Genomic DNA, 17,146 nt, shown 5'->3' on the forward strand with positions numbered 1-17,146 from the left:
CCAGATTGAAGAGGGTCGAGAAGAGAGTTATCTGAGAGATAGCGGGTAAGACGGGAGTGGACCAGGCGTTCCAGGAATTTAGAGATGAAGGGAAGATTAGAGACAGGTCTATAATTAGCGGCACAGTTTTGGTCGAGGGAGGGTTTTTTAAGTAATGGATGTATGATGGCATGCTTAAATGAGGAGGGAAAAATACCGGATGTGATGAAAGGTTGAATATTTTTGTTAGGCGAGAGGTGACAGCCGGGGAAAGGGACTGGAGGAGATGTGACGGAATGGGGTCACTGGTGCAAGTGGTCGGGCGAGAAGATGCAAGGAGCCTGCTTACTTCTTCTTCCGTAACTGGTTCAAAGTCAGAGAGTGAACTAGATGCATTGGGGGAGGGAGGACAGTGCCTGGTATGAAGAGATTGGGAGATGATTTCCTGTCGAATGTGGTCAATTTTTTCTTTGAAGTAATTGGCCAGATCGTCAGCGCGGAGATCTGTGGTTGGGGCCTGCTCTCTTGGGTTGAGTAGGGACTGGAAGGTGTCGAAGAGACGTTTAGGGTTATTGGACAGTGAGGTGATGAGGGTGTTGAAATAGGTTTGTTTGGAGAGGTGAAGGGCAGAGTTGTACGTTTTTAGCATGAACTTATAATGGATGAAATCTTCGGGTAGATTAGATTTTCTCCACAGACGTTCGGCGCACCTGGAGCTTCGCTGCAGGAAGCGTGTTTGCAGCGTGTGCCACGGTTGTCGCCGTCTGTGTCGAGTTGCTCTATGTATAGGAGGTGCAGCTTCATCCAGGGCACTTTGCAGGGTTTCATTATAATGCTTCAGAGCAGAATCAGGACATGAGATGGAGAAGATTGGGGCCAATGAGGACTGCAAGTTCTTCATAAGTTTCTGGGTGTTAATGGCCTGTATGTTTCTATAAGTGTGGAAAGTGGGGGTGACCTGAGCGGGATGGCAGTTCTTGATAGAGAATGAAAGAAGGTTGTGGTCAGAGAGCGGGAGAGGGGTGTTTGTGAAATCATCCACTGAGCAGAGTCGGGAGAAGACCAAGTCAAGGGAGTTTCCATCTTCATGCGTTGGAGAGTTAGTATGCTGCGAGTGGCCGAAAGAGGAGGTTAGAGATAAAAGGTGAGAAGCAGACGGGGAAAGGGGAGAAGCAATGGGGATGTTGAAATCACCCATGATAAGGGTGGGGGTGTCACAGGAGAGAAAGTGTGGAAGCCAGGTGGCAAAGTGATCCAGGAACTGATGAGAGGGGCCAGGAGGGCGATACACCACCGCCACTCGCATGGAGAAGGGGACGTAGAGTCTGACAGCATGGACCTCAAAGGAAGGGAATATATATATATATAGTATGTGTGTGTGTATATGTATGTACTGTATATATAGTATGTGTGTGTATGTACAGTATACAGTATGTGTGTGTATATGTATGTATATATAGTATGTGTGTGTGTATATGTATGTACTGTATATATATAGTATGTGTGTGTATGTACAGTATATACAGTATGTGTGTGTGTATATGTATGTATATATAGTATGTGTGTGTATATGTATGTGTATATAGTATGTGTGTGTGTATATGTATGTACTGTATATATAGTATGTGTGTGTATGTACAGTATATACAGTATACAGTATGTGTGTGTATATGAATGTATATATAGTATGTGTGTGTGTATATGTATGTACTGTATATATAGTATGTGTGTGTATATGTATGTACTGTGTATATATATATATAGTATGTGTGTGTATGTACAGTATATACAGTATACAGTATGTGTGTGTGTATATGTATGCATATATAGTATGTGTGTGTATATGTATGTATATATAGTATGTGTGTATATATGTACAGTACAGACCAAAAGTTTGGACACACCTTCTCATTTAAAGATTTTTCTGTATTTTCATGACTATGAAAATTGTACATTCACATTGAAGGCATCAAAACTATGAATTAACACGTGGAATTATATACTTAACAAAAAAGTGTGAAACAACTGAAATTATGTCTTATATTCTAGGTTCTTCAAAGTAGCCACCTTTTGCTTTGCACACTCTTGGCATTCTCTTGATGAGCTTCAAGAGGTAGTCACCAGGAATGGTTTTCACTTCACAGGTGTGCCCTGTCAGGTTTAATAAGTGGGATTTCTTGCCTTATAAATGGGGTTGGGACCATCAGTTGTGTTGTGCAGAAGTCTGGTGGATACACAGCTGATAGTCCTACTGAATAGACTGTTTGCTGCTTTTTTCTTGCCATAATACAAATTCTAAGTAAAGAAAAACGAGTGGCCATCATTACTTTAAGAAATGAAGGTCAGTCAGTCCGAAAAATTGGGAAAACTTTGAAAGTGTCCCCAAGTGCAGTTGCAAAATCCATCAAGCGCTACAAAGAAACTGGCTCACATGAGGACCGCCCCAGGAAAGGAAGACCAAGAGTCACCTCTGCTTCTGAGGATAAGTTTATCCGAGTCACCAGCCTCAGAAATCGCAGGCTAACTGCAGCTCAGATTAGAGACCAGGTCAATGCCACACAGAGTTCTAGCAGCGGACACATCTCTACAACAACTGTTAGGGCTCATTTCCACATGCGAGGCACACGTCCGTATCTCGCATGTGGAAACCAAGCTGTGGAGCCGGCACTCCAGAGCGGAGCGTGCGGCTCCATGTGTTCCTATGCGGCCGCACGCTCCGCTCCCAAGTGCCGGCACCAGAGCTTGGTTTCCACATGCGAGATACGGACGTGTGCCTCGCATGTGGAAATGAGCCCTTAAGAGGAGACTTTGTGCAGCAGGCCTTCATGGTAAAATAGCTGCTAGGAAACCACTGCTAAGGACAGGCAACAAGCAGAAGAGACTTGTTTGGGCTAAAGAACACAAGGAATGGACATTAGACCAGTGGAAATCTGTGCTTTGGTCTGATGAGTCCAAATTTGAGATCTTTGGTTCCAACCACCGTGTCTTTGTGCGACTCAGAAAAGGTGAACGTATGGACTCTACATGCCTGGTTCCCACCGTGAAGCGTGGAGGAGGAGGTGTGATGGTGTGGGGGTGCTTTGCTGGTGACACTCTTGGGGATTTATTCAAAATTGAAGGCATACTGAACCAGCATGGCTACCACAGCATCTTGCAGCGGCATGCTATTCCATCCGGTTTGCGTTTAGTTAGACCATCATTTATTTTTCAACAGGACAATGACCCCAAACACACCTCCAGGCTGTGTAAGGGCTATTTGACCAAGAAGGAGAGTGATGGGGTGCTACGCCAGATGACCTGGCCTCCACAGTCACCAGACCTGAACCCAATCGAGATGTTTGGGGTGAGCTGGACCGCAGAGTGAAGGCAGAAGGGCCAACAAGTGCTAAGCATCTCTGGGAACTCCTTCAAGATTGTTGGAAGACCATTTCCTCATCAAGAGAATGCCAAGAGTGTGCAAAGCAGTCATCAAAGTAAAAGGTGGCTACTTTGAAGAACCTAGAATATAAGACATAATTTCAGTTGTTTCACACTTTTTTGTTAAGTATATAATTCCACATGTGTTAATTCATAGTTTTGATGCCTTCAGTGTGAATGTACAATTTTCATAGTCATGAAAATACAGAAAAATCTTTAAATGAGAAGGTGTGTCCAAACTTTTGGTCTGTACTATATGTACTGTATATATAGTATGTGTGTGTGTGTGTATATGTATGTACTGTATATATAGTCTGTGCGTGTATGTACAGTATATACAGTATGTGTGTGTGTATATGTATCTGTATATAGTGTGTGTGTGTATATGTATGTATATATAGTGTGTGTATATGTATGTATATATAGTATGTGTGTATATATGTATGTATATATAGTATGTGTGTATATATGTATGTATATATAGTATGTGTGTATATGTATGTATATATAGTGTGTGTGTATATGTATGTATATATAGTGTGTGTGTATATGTATGTATATATAGTGTGTGTGTGTATATGTATGTATATATAGTGTGTGTATATGTATGTATATATAGTGTGTGTGTGTGTATATGTATGTGTATATAGTATGTATGTATATATAGTATGTGTGTATATGTATGTGTATATAGTATGTGTGTATATATATATGTATATATACAGTAGTATGTGTGTATATGTATGTATATAGTATGTGTGTGTGTATATATGTACGTATATACAGTGGGGCAAAAAAGTATTTAGTCAGTCAGCAATAGTGCAAGTTCCACCACTTAAAAAGATGAGAGGCGTCTGTAATTTACATCATAGGTAGACCTCAACTATGGGAGACAAACTGAGAAAAAAAAATCCAGAAAATCACATTGTCTGTTTTTTTAACATTTTATTTGCATATTATGGTGGAAAATAAGTATTTGGTCAGAAACAAAATTTCATCTCAATACTTTGTAATATATCCTTTGTTGGCAATGACAGAGGTCAAACGTTTTCTGTAAGTCTTCACAAGGTTGCCACACACTGAGGTTGGTATGTTGGCCCATTCCTCCATGCAGATCTTCTCTAGAGCAGTGATGTTTTTGGCTTTTCGCTTGGCAACACGGACTTTCAACTCCCTCCAAAGGTTTTCTATAGGGTTGAGATCTGGAGACTGGCTAGGCCACTCCAGGACCTTGAAATGCTTCTTACGAAGCCACTCCTTCGTTGCCCTGGTGGTGTGCTTTGGATCATTGTCATGTTGAAAGACCCAGCCACGTTTCATCTTCAATGCCCTTGCTGATGGAAGGAGGTTTGCACTCAAAATCGCACGATACATGGCCCCATTCATTCTTTCATGTACCCGGATCAGTCGTCCTGGCCCCTTTGCAGAGAAACAGCCCCAAAGCATGATGTTTCCACCACCATGCTTTACAGTAGGTATGGTGTTTGATGGATGCAACTCAGTATTCTTTTTCCTCCAAACACGACAAGTTGTGTTTCTACCAAACAGTTCCAGTTTGGTTTCATCAGACCATAGGACATTCTCCCAAAACTCCTCTGGATCATCCAAATGCTCTCTAGCAAACTTCAGACGGGCCCGGACATGTACTGGCTTAAGCAGTGGGACACGTCTGGCACTGCAGGATCTGAGTCCATGGTGGCGTAGTGTGTTACTTGTGGTAGGCCTTGTTACATTGGTCCCAGCTCTCTGCTGTTCATTCACTAGGTCCCCCCGCGTGGTTCTGGGATTTTTGCTCACCGTTCTTGTGATCATTCTGACCCCACGGGGTGGGATTTTGTGTGGAACCCCAGATCGAGGGAGATTATCAGTGGTCTTGAATGTCTTCCATTTTCTAATTATTGCTCCCACTGTTGATTTCTTCACTCCAAGCTGGTTGGCTATTGCAGATTCAGTCTTCCCAGCCTGGTGCAGGGCTACAATTTTGTTTCTGGTGTCCTTTGACAGCTCTTTGGTCTTCACCATAGTGGAGTTTGGAGTCAGACTGTTTGAGGGTGTGCACAGGTGTCTTTTTATACTGATAACAAGTTTAAACAGGTGCCATTACTACAGGTAATGAGTGGAGGAAAGAGGAGACTCTTAAAGAAGAAGTTACAGGTCTGTGAGAGCCAGAAATCTTGATTGTTTGTTTCTGACCAAATACTTATTTTCCACCATAATATGCAAATAAAATGATCAAAAAACAGACAATGTGATTTTCTGGATTTTTTTTCTCAGTTTGTCTCCCATAGTTGAGGTCTACCTATGATGTAAATTACAGACGCCTCTCATCTTTTTAAGTGGTGGAACTTGCACTATTGCTGACTGACTAAATACTTTTTTACCCCACTGTATAGTGTGTGTATATGTATGTGTATATAGTATGTGTGTGTATATGTATTTGTATATAGTATGTGTGTGTATATGTATGTGTATATAGTATGTGTGTGTATATATGTATGTATATATAGTATGTGTGTATATGTATGTGTATATAGTATGTGTGTATATGTATGTATATATAGTGTGTGTATATATGTACGTATATATAGTGTGTGTATATGTATGTGTATATAGTATGTGTGTGTATGTATATACAGTATACAGTATGTGTGTGTATATATGTGTGTATGTATATATAGAATATGTGTATATATGTGTGTGTGTATAAATATATATGTATAGATGTGTGTGAGTGTATTTGTGTATATGTGTGTGTTTGTGTATGTTTGGCTCATTTTCCTTTTTGTAATTTTTAAAATGACAATATATATTTTTCTTTTGCCTAACATACAGAGGAAATGTGTCATCTTTAACTTTAAACCTTTTAGAAATCATTTCATCTTCAACTTCCTTAAAGGGGTTGTTCACCACTAGGACCCCTCCTTGATCTAAGAGTTTGGCCTGATAAAATAATAAAGCTTACACTCACCTCCTGTGCCGGCGCCGTTCCCGCGATGTTGTCACTCTCAGTCCCGGGACTCTCACGCGGTTGTTGTGACACGTGATTCCCGGCGCCCAATCAGCGCTGGCCTCACTAGCACCGCCTTCTTATGAATTGAGCACGAAGAGGAGGTCAGAGGTCAGGCGCGGCCCAGACTCCTCTTCATGTTCAGTTCACGCAAAGGCAGAGCCAGTGACGCCAGCACTGATTGGACGCCGGGAATCACGTGTCACAGCAACCGCGCGAGAGTCCCGGGGACCGAGAGTGCTGACACCGCGGGAATGGCCCCGGCACGGGAGGGGAGTGTAGGCTTTTTTATTTTATCAGAGCCAAACATTTAGATCAGAAGAGGTTGTCCTAGTGGTGGACGTCCCCTTTAACTGTTCACAATAACAGTATTTTTAACCAGGGGTGCCCAAACTTTTACGTGCCACTGTATATATGTGTGTATGTACATATGAATACACACAATGGATGCATAAAGTCTACACACCCCTGTAAAAATCCCAGATTTTCCCAAATAGAACATTTCTACTTTGAAGAATATTTTCAGAACTTTTATCCACCATTAATGTCTCCCATGATCTGCACAAATCGACTAATATCTTTTTGAGGAGGGAAATAAAAATAACAAACTAAAATAATGTGGTTGCACAAATATTCACACCCTTACACTAATATTTTGCTGAAACCCCCTTTGAATTTCTGACACTCTCAGTGTTTTTGGGTCGGGGTCTATCGGCGCGGCACATCTAGAATTGGCGATCTCTGCTCCCTCTTGCAGTAGCTCCACATCTGTCAGATTGCGGGAGGCGTCTCCTGGTTACAGCGCCCTCTTAAGGTCACCCACAGACTTTCACTTTTTATTCAGCTTCTGGTGAAGCCTCTTGTTTTGGAGGTCGCTTAGGGTCGTTGTCATGCTGAAAGGTGAAATCCTCCCTCATTAGCAGAGGCCGGAAGGTTTTGATGCCAAATTGACTGATATTTGGAACTGTCCATAATTCCCTCCACCTTGACTAATGCGCCAGTTCCAACTGCCAAAAAACAGCCTAAAGCTCAATTCCTGCCTCCATCATGCCTCACTGTGGGGATGGTGATCTTTGGGGGATGTGTAGTGTTGTCTTTGCATCTTTTAGAATTATGGCCAAAAAGTTCACCCTTGATTGCATCAAGCCATAACACGTTCCTCGCAAGCTTTTGGCAGACTTCATGTAGTTCTTGGCAAACATAGCAGAGCTTGGATGTTTTTTCTTTGTGAAAAAAAGGCTTCCATCTTGCCACCCGACCCCACAGGCTGGATATATGAAGAATACGGGCGATTGCTGTCATATGTAGGCCACAACCAGGACTTGCCACAAATTCCTGCAGCCTCTTTAGTGTTGCTGGCGGCCTCTTGGCAGCCTCTTGGACCAATTTTATTCTTAACTTTTCATCATTTTTTGAGGGACATCCAGTTCTAGCATTGTCACTGTTGTGCCAAATTTCAGCCCCTTCTTGACCATTTTCAGTGTTCCATGGTATATCCGATGCCTTGGAAATGTTTTTGTACCTTCCTCTTGACAATTTCAGCAATGGTATCCTTTGCTGTGTTGTCAGCTATTTACAGACCAGAAAATGTCAGGAAAATCCTCCTAGAACATCAAAACTTTCTCTGGGGATATCACTCTGTCCTACTCTCTGACTGTGATAGCTCCTGCCCCATCTTCCCAGGCACTGGACGCAGGTGAAGCAGGAGATCCAGAGGCCGTTTGACCAGGGAGCTGATGACTTCACCCTGGAGAGAATCGTGGAGCTCGGCTTAGACCAGTACGTGGAGAAGATCAATGAGATCTCCATGGCAGCCACCAAAGAGTTATCCATAGAGCAGGTCAGTGTGATACATGGGCCTCATCTACTGTGTAAATCAGTGGCCTCCATCCCTCGCCTCTCCACCTGAACTACAACTACAACTCCCAGCATGCCCAAACACCCCAGAGGTTGGAGATGGTAAGGAAGGGAATATATAAATCTGTTCTCCTGCCCGACAGGCTTTGGAGAACATCTCTAGGACCTGGGAGGAGACCCTGTTGGACATCGTGCCCCACAAAGATAAGGGTCACCACCGGCTGAGGTGAGCCACCCTCTCCTGATCTCCATGTAGACCCTTCCTCCCATGGACCACTGATAGGTTTATCTGCTTCCACCAGAGGCACAGACGACGTCTTCCAGGCCTTAGAAGACAACCAGGTCGGCTTATCCACCATGAAGGCTTCTCCGTTTGTAAAAGCTTTTGAGCAAGAGGTGGACAGGTGGGAGCGATGCCTGTCACATATCCTGGAGGTGATCGAGTGCATCCTCACCGTGCAGCGGCAGTGGCTGTATCTGGAGGTCTGTACCTGCCCCGTACCAAAGGGTGGTAGCTTTTATAAGGGAAATAACCCTTTAAAGGGATATTCTCATCTTGAGACACTAATGGGGAATAATGCCTTACGGGTGGGGTTCCACTATTAGGACTTTAGTATGGAGAGGGTACAAATCAGCTCAGCGTTTCACAAGTCCCATAAGTTAATATGACCTCGTCTCCACGTCTTCATCACTGGAACATCATAAAGGGGATGAAGGGAGCCTTCAATCCCCGAACATGTGACTACCACCAGGAATTAGGGATCTGTTGGTGCCGAGCACCCTCTAGTGGTTGGATACCAGTATTACCACGGAACAAAGTATTCTTTTTCACTTTCTGCAGAACATCTTTTTGGGTGAAGACATCAGGAAGCAACTTCCTCAGGAGTCAGCCGAGTTCGATGAGGTGAATATCAACTGGAAGACCATCATGGACAGACTGAACAAGGACAACAACGCCCTGCGAGGCACCCACCACCCAGGTGTGTAGTCAGCATGGTCTTTCTGAGTCTTGTCCAGGGATGGGATCACCGGTCACAGGTCGCCTCTGTCCTTCCTCTCGTCAGGACTCCTCGAGAAGTTGGGGGCCATGAACCAGGTACTGGAGGGGATCCAGAAATCACTGGACATGTACCTGGAGACCAAACGCCACATCTTCCCGCGCTTCTACTTCCTGTCTAATGATGACCTGCTGGAGATCCTTGGCCAGTCCCGGAATCCCGAAGCCGTCCAGCCGCATCTCAAGAAATGCTTCGATAACATTAAGTCCATCAAGATCCAGAAGGTATGGCTCCATCCTCGCCTTACACATGCTAAGAGAATTAAAGAGGTGCTCTGCTTCTACATGTAGCCCACCCCTCCTATCGGCCACCATCCAGAATACATCCTGATAACCCTGTGGTATCTGTTCCAGGTCGGGGTGGGCAGTAAGTCCGAGGCTGTCGGGATGTTTTCTGCAGAGGGAGAGTATGTGGAATTTACAAATGCAGTGCTATTAGAAGGTCCCGTGGAGGTAAGACCACACATATTCCCTCCAAGCTGTGGATTTACAGACTACAACTCCCAGGAGGTCTTGTCTAGGTATGCTAAGAGTTGTAGACCGTTTGGCCTCTGCTTCTTTACACCCTGTGTCCTGTCTTCCAGGCCTGGCTCTGCGACATCGAGAGGACCATGCGCTGGACATTGAAGGACCTTCTCAGGAACTGCCGGCTGGCGCTAAAGAAGATGTCCAGCAAGCGGGACAAGTGGGTGAAGGAGTGGGCCGGGCAGGTGCGTGCACAAAACACTCCTCGTGGTGGGGAGATGCACACTCAACCCTGGTCATCACCCTCATCTGCTCGTCTTCACTCCTCATAGATGTTGATCACCTCCAGTCAGATCCAGTGGACCACCGACGTGACCAAGTCCCTGGTGACGGCCAAGGAGCGAGCAGATAAGAAGTACCTGAAAGTCATGAAGAAGAAGCAGGTTCATGCGCTCATCTCCTGCTCTCTTAAGGATGTTTCTTGATTTTGACTCCTCTTAAAGGACGGTCCAGTTTTATGTAGCTAAAGCTGTAACTTAGCAGTTCACTTTGTGCCTCGTTTTCACGCCATCTTCAAAATCTCTGCTTGCTGTCAGTAAACGAGAACATTTGTTGCCGACTTTCTCTCCTGACGTTGTCTCTGACATGATCAGTAATCATGTAAGGTCCTTGGACATCAGCAAGAAGGTTCTCATTGTGTGACAGCAAGCAGAGGTTTTCTCTGTGCAGCCATATTGCCGCCAGGTCTGACCCCGCACATGTACGCAGGTGTCTATGCTCAACAAGTACTCCGACGCCATCCGAGGAAACCTGACCAAGACCCTGCGGCTGAAGCTGGTGGCATTAGTAACGGTGGAGGTCCACGCCAGGGACGTCATCGACAGGATGCTGAAGAGCGGCTGCATGGATGTCTCCTCCTTTGAGTGGTTGAGTCAACTGCGATTCTACTGGGAAAAGGTAAAGTCCAGACACAAGAAAGCAACGGGGAGAAATGTCCATCTACCTGCAGAGCGATACATATGGGAGGAGCTAAGTTTCCTCCCCCTGCAGAGCGATACATATGGGAGGAGCTATGAGTCTCCTCCCCCAAAGGGTGATACAGATAGGAGGAGCTATGAGTCTCCTCCCCCTGCTTGGTGATACAGGTAGGAGGGGCTAGGAGTCTCCTCCCCCTGCCGGGTGATACAGATAGGAGGAGCTAGGAGTCTCCTTCCGTTGCGGGGTCCCGTCTGTGATGTCGGCGTGTCGGTCACTGTGGTGTCATTTGTGCTTTCTTTGCAGGACGTTGATGACTGTCTCATTAGACAGACGAACACTCACTTCCAGTATGGCTATGAATACTTGGGGAACTCGGGTCGGCTGGTGATCACTCCGCTAACTGACCGGTACATACCGCAGTGTATATATATATATATATATACGGGGGTCGCCCTCCCTCATGTGGGGTAGATGTGACGCCGCCTTATACAGCTGCTCCATGACGCGTTGATCGCCCTCAGGTGTTACATGACTCTCACCACCGCCCTGCACCTCCACCGCGGAGGATCGCCCAAGGGCCCGGCCGGCACTGGGAAGACTGAGACGGTGAAGGACCTGGGGAAGGCGCTGGGGATGTACGTGATTGTGGTGAACTGCTCGGAGGGCCTGGACTATAAATCTATGGGGAGGATGTACTCCGGCCTGGCTCAGGTACCCACCATCGTACATGTCTCCTCCGGGTCTCTGGGGGTCTGTTTTAGTTTCCATCACATCCAGAGCTGCATTGATAATTCTGCAGCAGAATGCTAATTACAGCTCTGGATGTGACCAGTGGATTCACTGATTGTCTCGTCTTCGTGTCTCTCCAGACCGGCGCTTGGGGCTGCTTTGACGAATTTAACCGCATCAACATAGAAGTCCTGTCGGTGGTCGCCCAGCAGATCCTGTCCATCCTGTCTGCCCTGTCCGCCAACCTGACCCGATTCATATTTGAGGGAAGGGAGATCAACTTGGTTTGGTCTTGTGGCATCTTTATTACCATGAACCCAGGTATCTGCTCATCCTGAGCCTCTTGGTGCACGAATATAACGCTAGATTCACAGTAAAGACTGACCCTTACATAAGAGCTGTGATGGCGGCCACTAGTGGTCATCGCCTGAGAGTACACTCACGTCATTCGTCACTCACAGGTTATGCCGGCCGCACTGAGCTCCCCGATAACCTCAAGTCCATGTTCAGACCCATTTCCATGGTGGTCCCGGACTCCACGCTGATCGCAGAGATCATCCTGTTTGGAGAGGGCTTTGGTAATTGTAAGGTAATGACAGACGGCACAGCGAGTCGTATACCCGTCACCAGGGTGGCGGTGACATTTTGGTTTTGTCTGGCAGCTCCTGGCCAAGAAGGTCTACACCCTGTACTCCCTGGCCGTGCAGCAGCTCTCCAAGCAGGACCACTACGACTTCGGGCTGAGAGCTCTGACCTCACTGCTGCGGTACGCTGGACGGAAGCGCAGGGTCCGACCCGACCTGTCAGATGAAGAGGTGGGTGAAGGTGGCAGAGGGTCAGATGGGCACATGCAGCCTCACATCATACATGGCCGGGCTTTACTGATAATGGGGAGAGTGTGATATGGGCACATGCAGCCTCACATCACACATTGCTCACATTGACTTATGAGAAAATGGTGAAGAGCTGGCAGAGGGTCAGATGGGCACATGTAGCCTCACGTTCACACGTGGCAGGACTTGTCTGATGAGGTGGGTGAAGAGGTGACAGAGGGTTAGATGGGCACATGTAGCCTCATGTTCACACATGGCCGGATTTGTCTGGTCAGGAGGTGGGTGAAGAGGTGGCAGAGGGTCAGATGGGCACATACGACCTCACGTTCACACGTGGCAGGACTTGTCTCATCAGGAGGTGGGTGAAGAGGTTGCAGAGGGTCAGATGGACACATGTAGCCTCACGTTCACACATGGCAGGACTTGTCTGATCAGGAGGTGGGTGAAGAGGTGGCAGAGGGTCAGATGGGCACATGTAGCCTCGCGTTCACACGTGGCAGGACTTGTCTGATCAGGAGGTGGGTGAGGAGGTGGCAGAGGGTCAGATGGGCAAATGTAGCCTCACTTTCACACGTGGCAGGACTTTTCTGATCAGGAGGTGAGTAAAGAGGTGGCAGAGGGTCCGATGGGCACATGTAGCCTCGCGTTCACATGTGGCAGGACTTGTCTGATGAGGTGGGTGAAGAGGTGGCAGAGGGTCAGATGGGCACATGTAGCCTCGCGTTCACACGTGGCAGGACTTGTCTGATCAGGAGGTGGGTGACGAGGTGGCAGATGGTCAGATGGGCACATGAAGTCTCACGTTCACACGTGGCAGGACTTGTCTGATGAGTAGGTGAGGGAAGAGGTGGCAGAGGGTCAGATGGGCACATGAAGCCTCGCGTTCACACGTGGCAGGACTTGTCTGATCAGGAGGTGGGTGAAGAGGTGGCAGAGGGTCAGATGGGCACATGTAGCCTCACGTTCACACGTAGAAGGACTTGTCTGATCAGGAGGTGGATGAAGAGTTGGCAGAGGGTCAGATGGGCACATGTGGCCTCATGTTTACACATGGTAGGACTTGTCTGATTAGGAGGTGGGTGAAGAGGTGGCAGAGGGTCAGATGGGCCCATGTAGCCTTACGTTCACGCGTGGCAGAACTTGTTTGATCAGGAGGTAGATGAAGAGGTGGTAGAGGGTCAGATGGGCACATGTAGCCTCACGTTCACACGTGGTAGGACTTGTCTGATGAGGAGGTGGGTGAAGAGGTGGGAAAGCGTCAGATGGGCACATGTGGCCTTATGTTCATACGTGGCAGGACTTGTCTGATGAGGAGGTGGGTGAAGAGGTGGCAGGGGGTTAGATGGGCACATGTGGCCTCGCGTTCACACGTGGCAGGACTTGTCTGATGAGGAGGTAGATGAAGAGGTGGTAGAGGGTCAGATAGGCACATGTAGCCTCACGTTCACGCATGGCAGAACTTGTCTGATCAGGAGGTGGGTGAAGAGGTGGTAGAGGGTCAGATGGGCACGTGTAGCCTCACGTTCACGCGTGGCAGAACTTGTCTGATCAGGAGGTAGATGAAGAGGTGGTAGAGGGTCAGATGGGCACATGTAGCCTCACGTTCACACGTGGCAGGACTTGTCTGATGAGGAGGTGGGTGAAGAGGTGGCAGAGGGTCAGATGGGCACATGAAGTCTCACGCTCACACATGGTAGGACGTGGCAGAGGGTCAGATGGGCACACGTAGCCTTATGTTCACACGTGGCAGGACTTGTCTGATGAGGAGGTGGCAGAGAGTCATATGGGCACATACGACCTTATGTTCACAGTGTTCCCATCTTCATTCTCGCCCTCAGATCCTGCTGATGTCCATGAAGGATATGAACATCGCCAAGCTGACCTCTGTCGATCTTCCCCTGTTTAACGGGATCATGCAGGACTTGTTCCCTGGCATTGACACTCCACCTGTGGATTACGGAAAGGTGGGTTCAGCGGGTAAAGTCTTTTAATCTGGCATCTGATGATCTGAGCATGAGCCCACCGGGCATTCCTAGCTAGCATTGTTCTCAGGGTTTGAAAACTCCAACTAAAGTGGTGACCATCAGAGGACAAGGGCTCCTGTGGACAGCACTCCACTCACATCCAAAGCTGTACTCCCATAGTGCACTGCACTTGTAGGCCCTGCATGGAGGGAGACGTATCCTACAATCCTACAACCATTATTACCACCCCCCAGTGCACCGTGCGGGTCATTCCTGATTGGCAGAGGGAGAAAGAGTGAGCTAACAGGAAAGCTTTGGGTGTGACTGGAGTATATCCCAAGTTACACATATGTAGAGCTCCTCGGCTGCCGGATGTTATCACCCAGCACTGGTCTGTAATATAGCATTACTGATGGGGGGCTGTGATGGGCACATTAATGCCGTACAGCTGGTGGGTTTTTTGCTGCTCCTGTAATTAGTAAATCTTTGTTTGCCCTCAGCTTCGGGAACAGATTGAACAGGAACTCCGACTCTCCGGCCTGCAAGTTACACCATTCACCGTCACCAAAGTCATCCAGCTTTACGAAACCAAGACCTCGCGCCACTCCTGCATGATCGTGGGTAGGACATACAGCGGGAAGACCACCACATGGCGCTGCCTGCAGGCCGCTGTGTCTGCGCTGCACCGCGGCGGAGACATAAACTACAACCTTGTGCGGGTGAGAGAATAGTGGGGGTGGTCATTGCCGTATTGTAGCTCCTCCTTAGTAGAGCCCCCCCAGGAGGAGCAGGGTGACCTGATGGGGGAGCTAACGTTCCCCAGCTGTTCACCCACAGTTATCCACTGCTGGATAAATTTGCTGCCACGTATCATAGCGCAATTATTTCCCATGCACAGGATTTCCCCCTGAATCCCAAAGCCGTGTCCCTGGGGGAGCTGTATGGGGAATACGACCTGACAACCAACGAGTGGACAGATGGCATTCTCTCCAGTCTGATGAGGACGGCGTGCGCAGGTGCCATGTCATATACATTACACATGTATAGAGGGTGATATGGCAACTGCCAGTAATAACTAAGCAGTGGTCGTACAATACAAGGAGTGTGTGAGCGGGGGCCGTACAGTACGAGGAGTGTGTGAGCGGGGGCCGTACAGTACGAGGAGTGTGCGAGCGTGGGCCATACAGTACGAGGAGTGTGCGAGCGTGGGCCATACAGTACGAGGAGTGTGTGAGCGTGGGCCATACAGTACGAGGAGTGTGCGAGCGTGGGCCATACAGTACGAGGAGTGTGCGAGCGTGGGCCATACAGTACGAGGAGTGTGTGAGCGTGGGCCATACAGTACGAGGAGTGTGTGAGCGTGGGCCATACAGTACGAAGAGTGTGTGAGCGTGGGCCATACAGTACGAAGAGTGTGTGAGCAGGGGCCGTACAGTACGAAGAGTGTGTGAGCAGGGGCCGTACAGTACGAAGAGTGTGTGAGCAGGGGCCGTACAGTACGAAGAGTGTGTGAGCAGGGGCCGTACAGTACGAAGAGTGTGTGAGCAGGGGCCGTACAGTACGAGGAGTGTGTGAGCAGGGGCCGTACAGTACGAAGAGTGTGTGAGCAGGGGCCGTACAGTACGAGGAGTGTGTGAGCAGGGGCCGTACAGTACGAAGAGTGTGTGAGCAGGGGCCGTACAGTACGAGGAGTGTGTGAGCGGGGGCCGTACAGTACGAGGAGTGTGTGAGCAGGGGCCGTACAGTACGAAGAGTGTGTGAGCAGGGGCCGTACAGTACGAAGAGTGTGTGAGCAGGGGCCGTACAGTACGAGGAGTGTGTGAGCAGGGGCCGTACAGTACGAGGAGTGTGTGAGCGTGGGCCATACAGTACAAGGAGTGTGTGAGCAGGGGCCGTACAGTACGAGGAGTGTGTGAGCAGGGGCCGTACAGTACGAGGAGTGTGTGAGCGTGGGCCGTACAGTACGAGGAGTGTGTGAGCAGGGGCCGTACAGTACGAAGAGTGTGCGAGCGTGGGCCGTACAGTACGAGGAGTGTGTGAGCGTGGGCCGTACAGTACGAGGAGTGTGTGAGCAGGGGCCGTACAGTACGAGGAGTGTGTGAGCGTGGGCCATACAGTACGAGGAGTGTGTGAGCAGGGGCCGTACAGTACGAGGAGTGTGTGAGCGTGGGCCATACAGTACGAGGAGTGTGTGAGCAGGGGCCGTACAGTACGAGGAGTGTGTAAGCGGGGGACGTACAGTACGAAGAGTGTGTGAGCAGGGGCCGTACAGTACGAGGAGTGTGTGAGCGTGGGCCATACAGTACGAGGAGTGTGCGAGCGTGGGCCATACAGTACGAGGAGTGTGTGAGCAGGGGCCGTACAGTACGAGGAGTGTGTGAGCGTGGGCCATACAGTACGAAGAGTGTGCGAGCGTGGGCCATACAGTACGAGGAGTGTGTGAGCGTGGGCCATACAGTACGAGGAGTGTGTGAGCGTGGGCCATACAGTACGAAGAGTGTGTGAGCAGGGGCCGTACAGTACGAAGAGTGTGTGAGCAGGGGCCGTACAGTACGAGGAGTGTGTGAGCAGGGGCCGTACAGTACGAAGAGTGTGTGAGCAGGGGCCGTACAGTACGAAGAGTGTGTGAGCAGGGGCCGTACAGTACGAGGAGTGTGTGAGCGTGGGCCGTACAGTACGAGGAGTGTGTGAGCAGGGGTCGTACAGTATGAAGAGTGTGAGAGCGGGGGCAGTACAGTACGAGGAGTGTGTGGGCGGGGGCAGTACAGTACGAGGAGTGTGTGAGCGGGGGCTGTACAGGTGAGGAGTGTGTAAACGGGCCGTACAGGTGAGGAGTGTGTGAGCGGGGGCCGTACAGGTG

The 17,146-nt window shown here is 48.6% G+C and overlaps 1 protein-coding gene across 1 annotated transcript in view; it reads left to right on the forward strand.

Moving 5' to 3' along the window:
• DNAH2 (dynein axonemal heavy chain 2) overlaps positions 1–17,146 on the forward strand; it is a 149,771-nt gene that overhangs the window by 105,548 nt on the left and 27,077 nt on the right. Inside the window, exons 27-43 of the mRNA XM_077261641.1 lie at positions 8,087–8,243; positions 8,404–8,486; positions 8,563–8,743; positions 9,102–9,240; positions 9,325–9,542; positions 9,672–9,770; positions 9,902–10,027; positions 10,115–10,225; positions 10,551–10,739; positions 11,064–11,167; positions 11,282–11,471; positions 11,630–11,810; positions 11,951–12,078; positions 12,152–12,304; positions 14,161–14,286; positions 14,787–15,005; positions 15,185–15,302. Coding sequence (XP_077117756.1) covers positions 8,087–8,243; positions 8,404–8,486; positions 8,563–8,743; positions 9,102–9,240; positions 9,325–9,542; positions 9,672–9,770; positions 9,902–10,027; positions 10,115–10,225; positions 10,551–10,739; positions 11,064–11,167; positions 11,282–11,471; positions 11,630–11,810; positions 11,951–12,078; positions 12,152–12,304; positions 14,161–14,286; positions 14,787–15,005; positions 15,185–15,302 — 2,522 coding nt within the window. The remainder of the gene's footprint in view (positions 1–8,086; positions 8,244–8,403; positions 8,487–8,562; positions 8,744–9,101; positions 9,241–9,324; positions 9,543–9,671; positions 9,771–9,901; positions 10,028–10,114; positions 10,226–10,550; positions 10,740–11,063; positions 11,168–11,281; positions 11,472–11,629; positions 11,811–11,950; positions 12,079–12,151; positions 12,305–14,160; positions 14,287–14,786; positions 15,006–15,184; positions 15,303–17,146) is intronic.

This window comes from Ranitomeya variabilis, chromosome 5, assembly GCF_051348905.1.
Source record: "Ranitomeya variabilis isolate aRanVar5 chromosome 5, aRanVar5.hap1, whole genome shotgun sequence".
In the NCBI taxonomy this organism is placed as follows: domain Eukaryota; kingdom Metazoa; phylum Chordata; class Amphibia; order Anura; family Dendrobatidae; genus Ranitomeya; species Ranitomeya variabilis.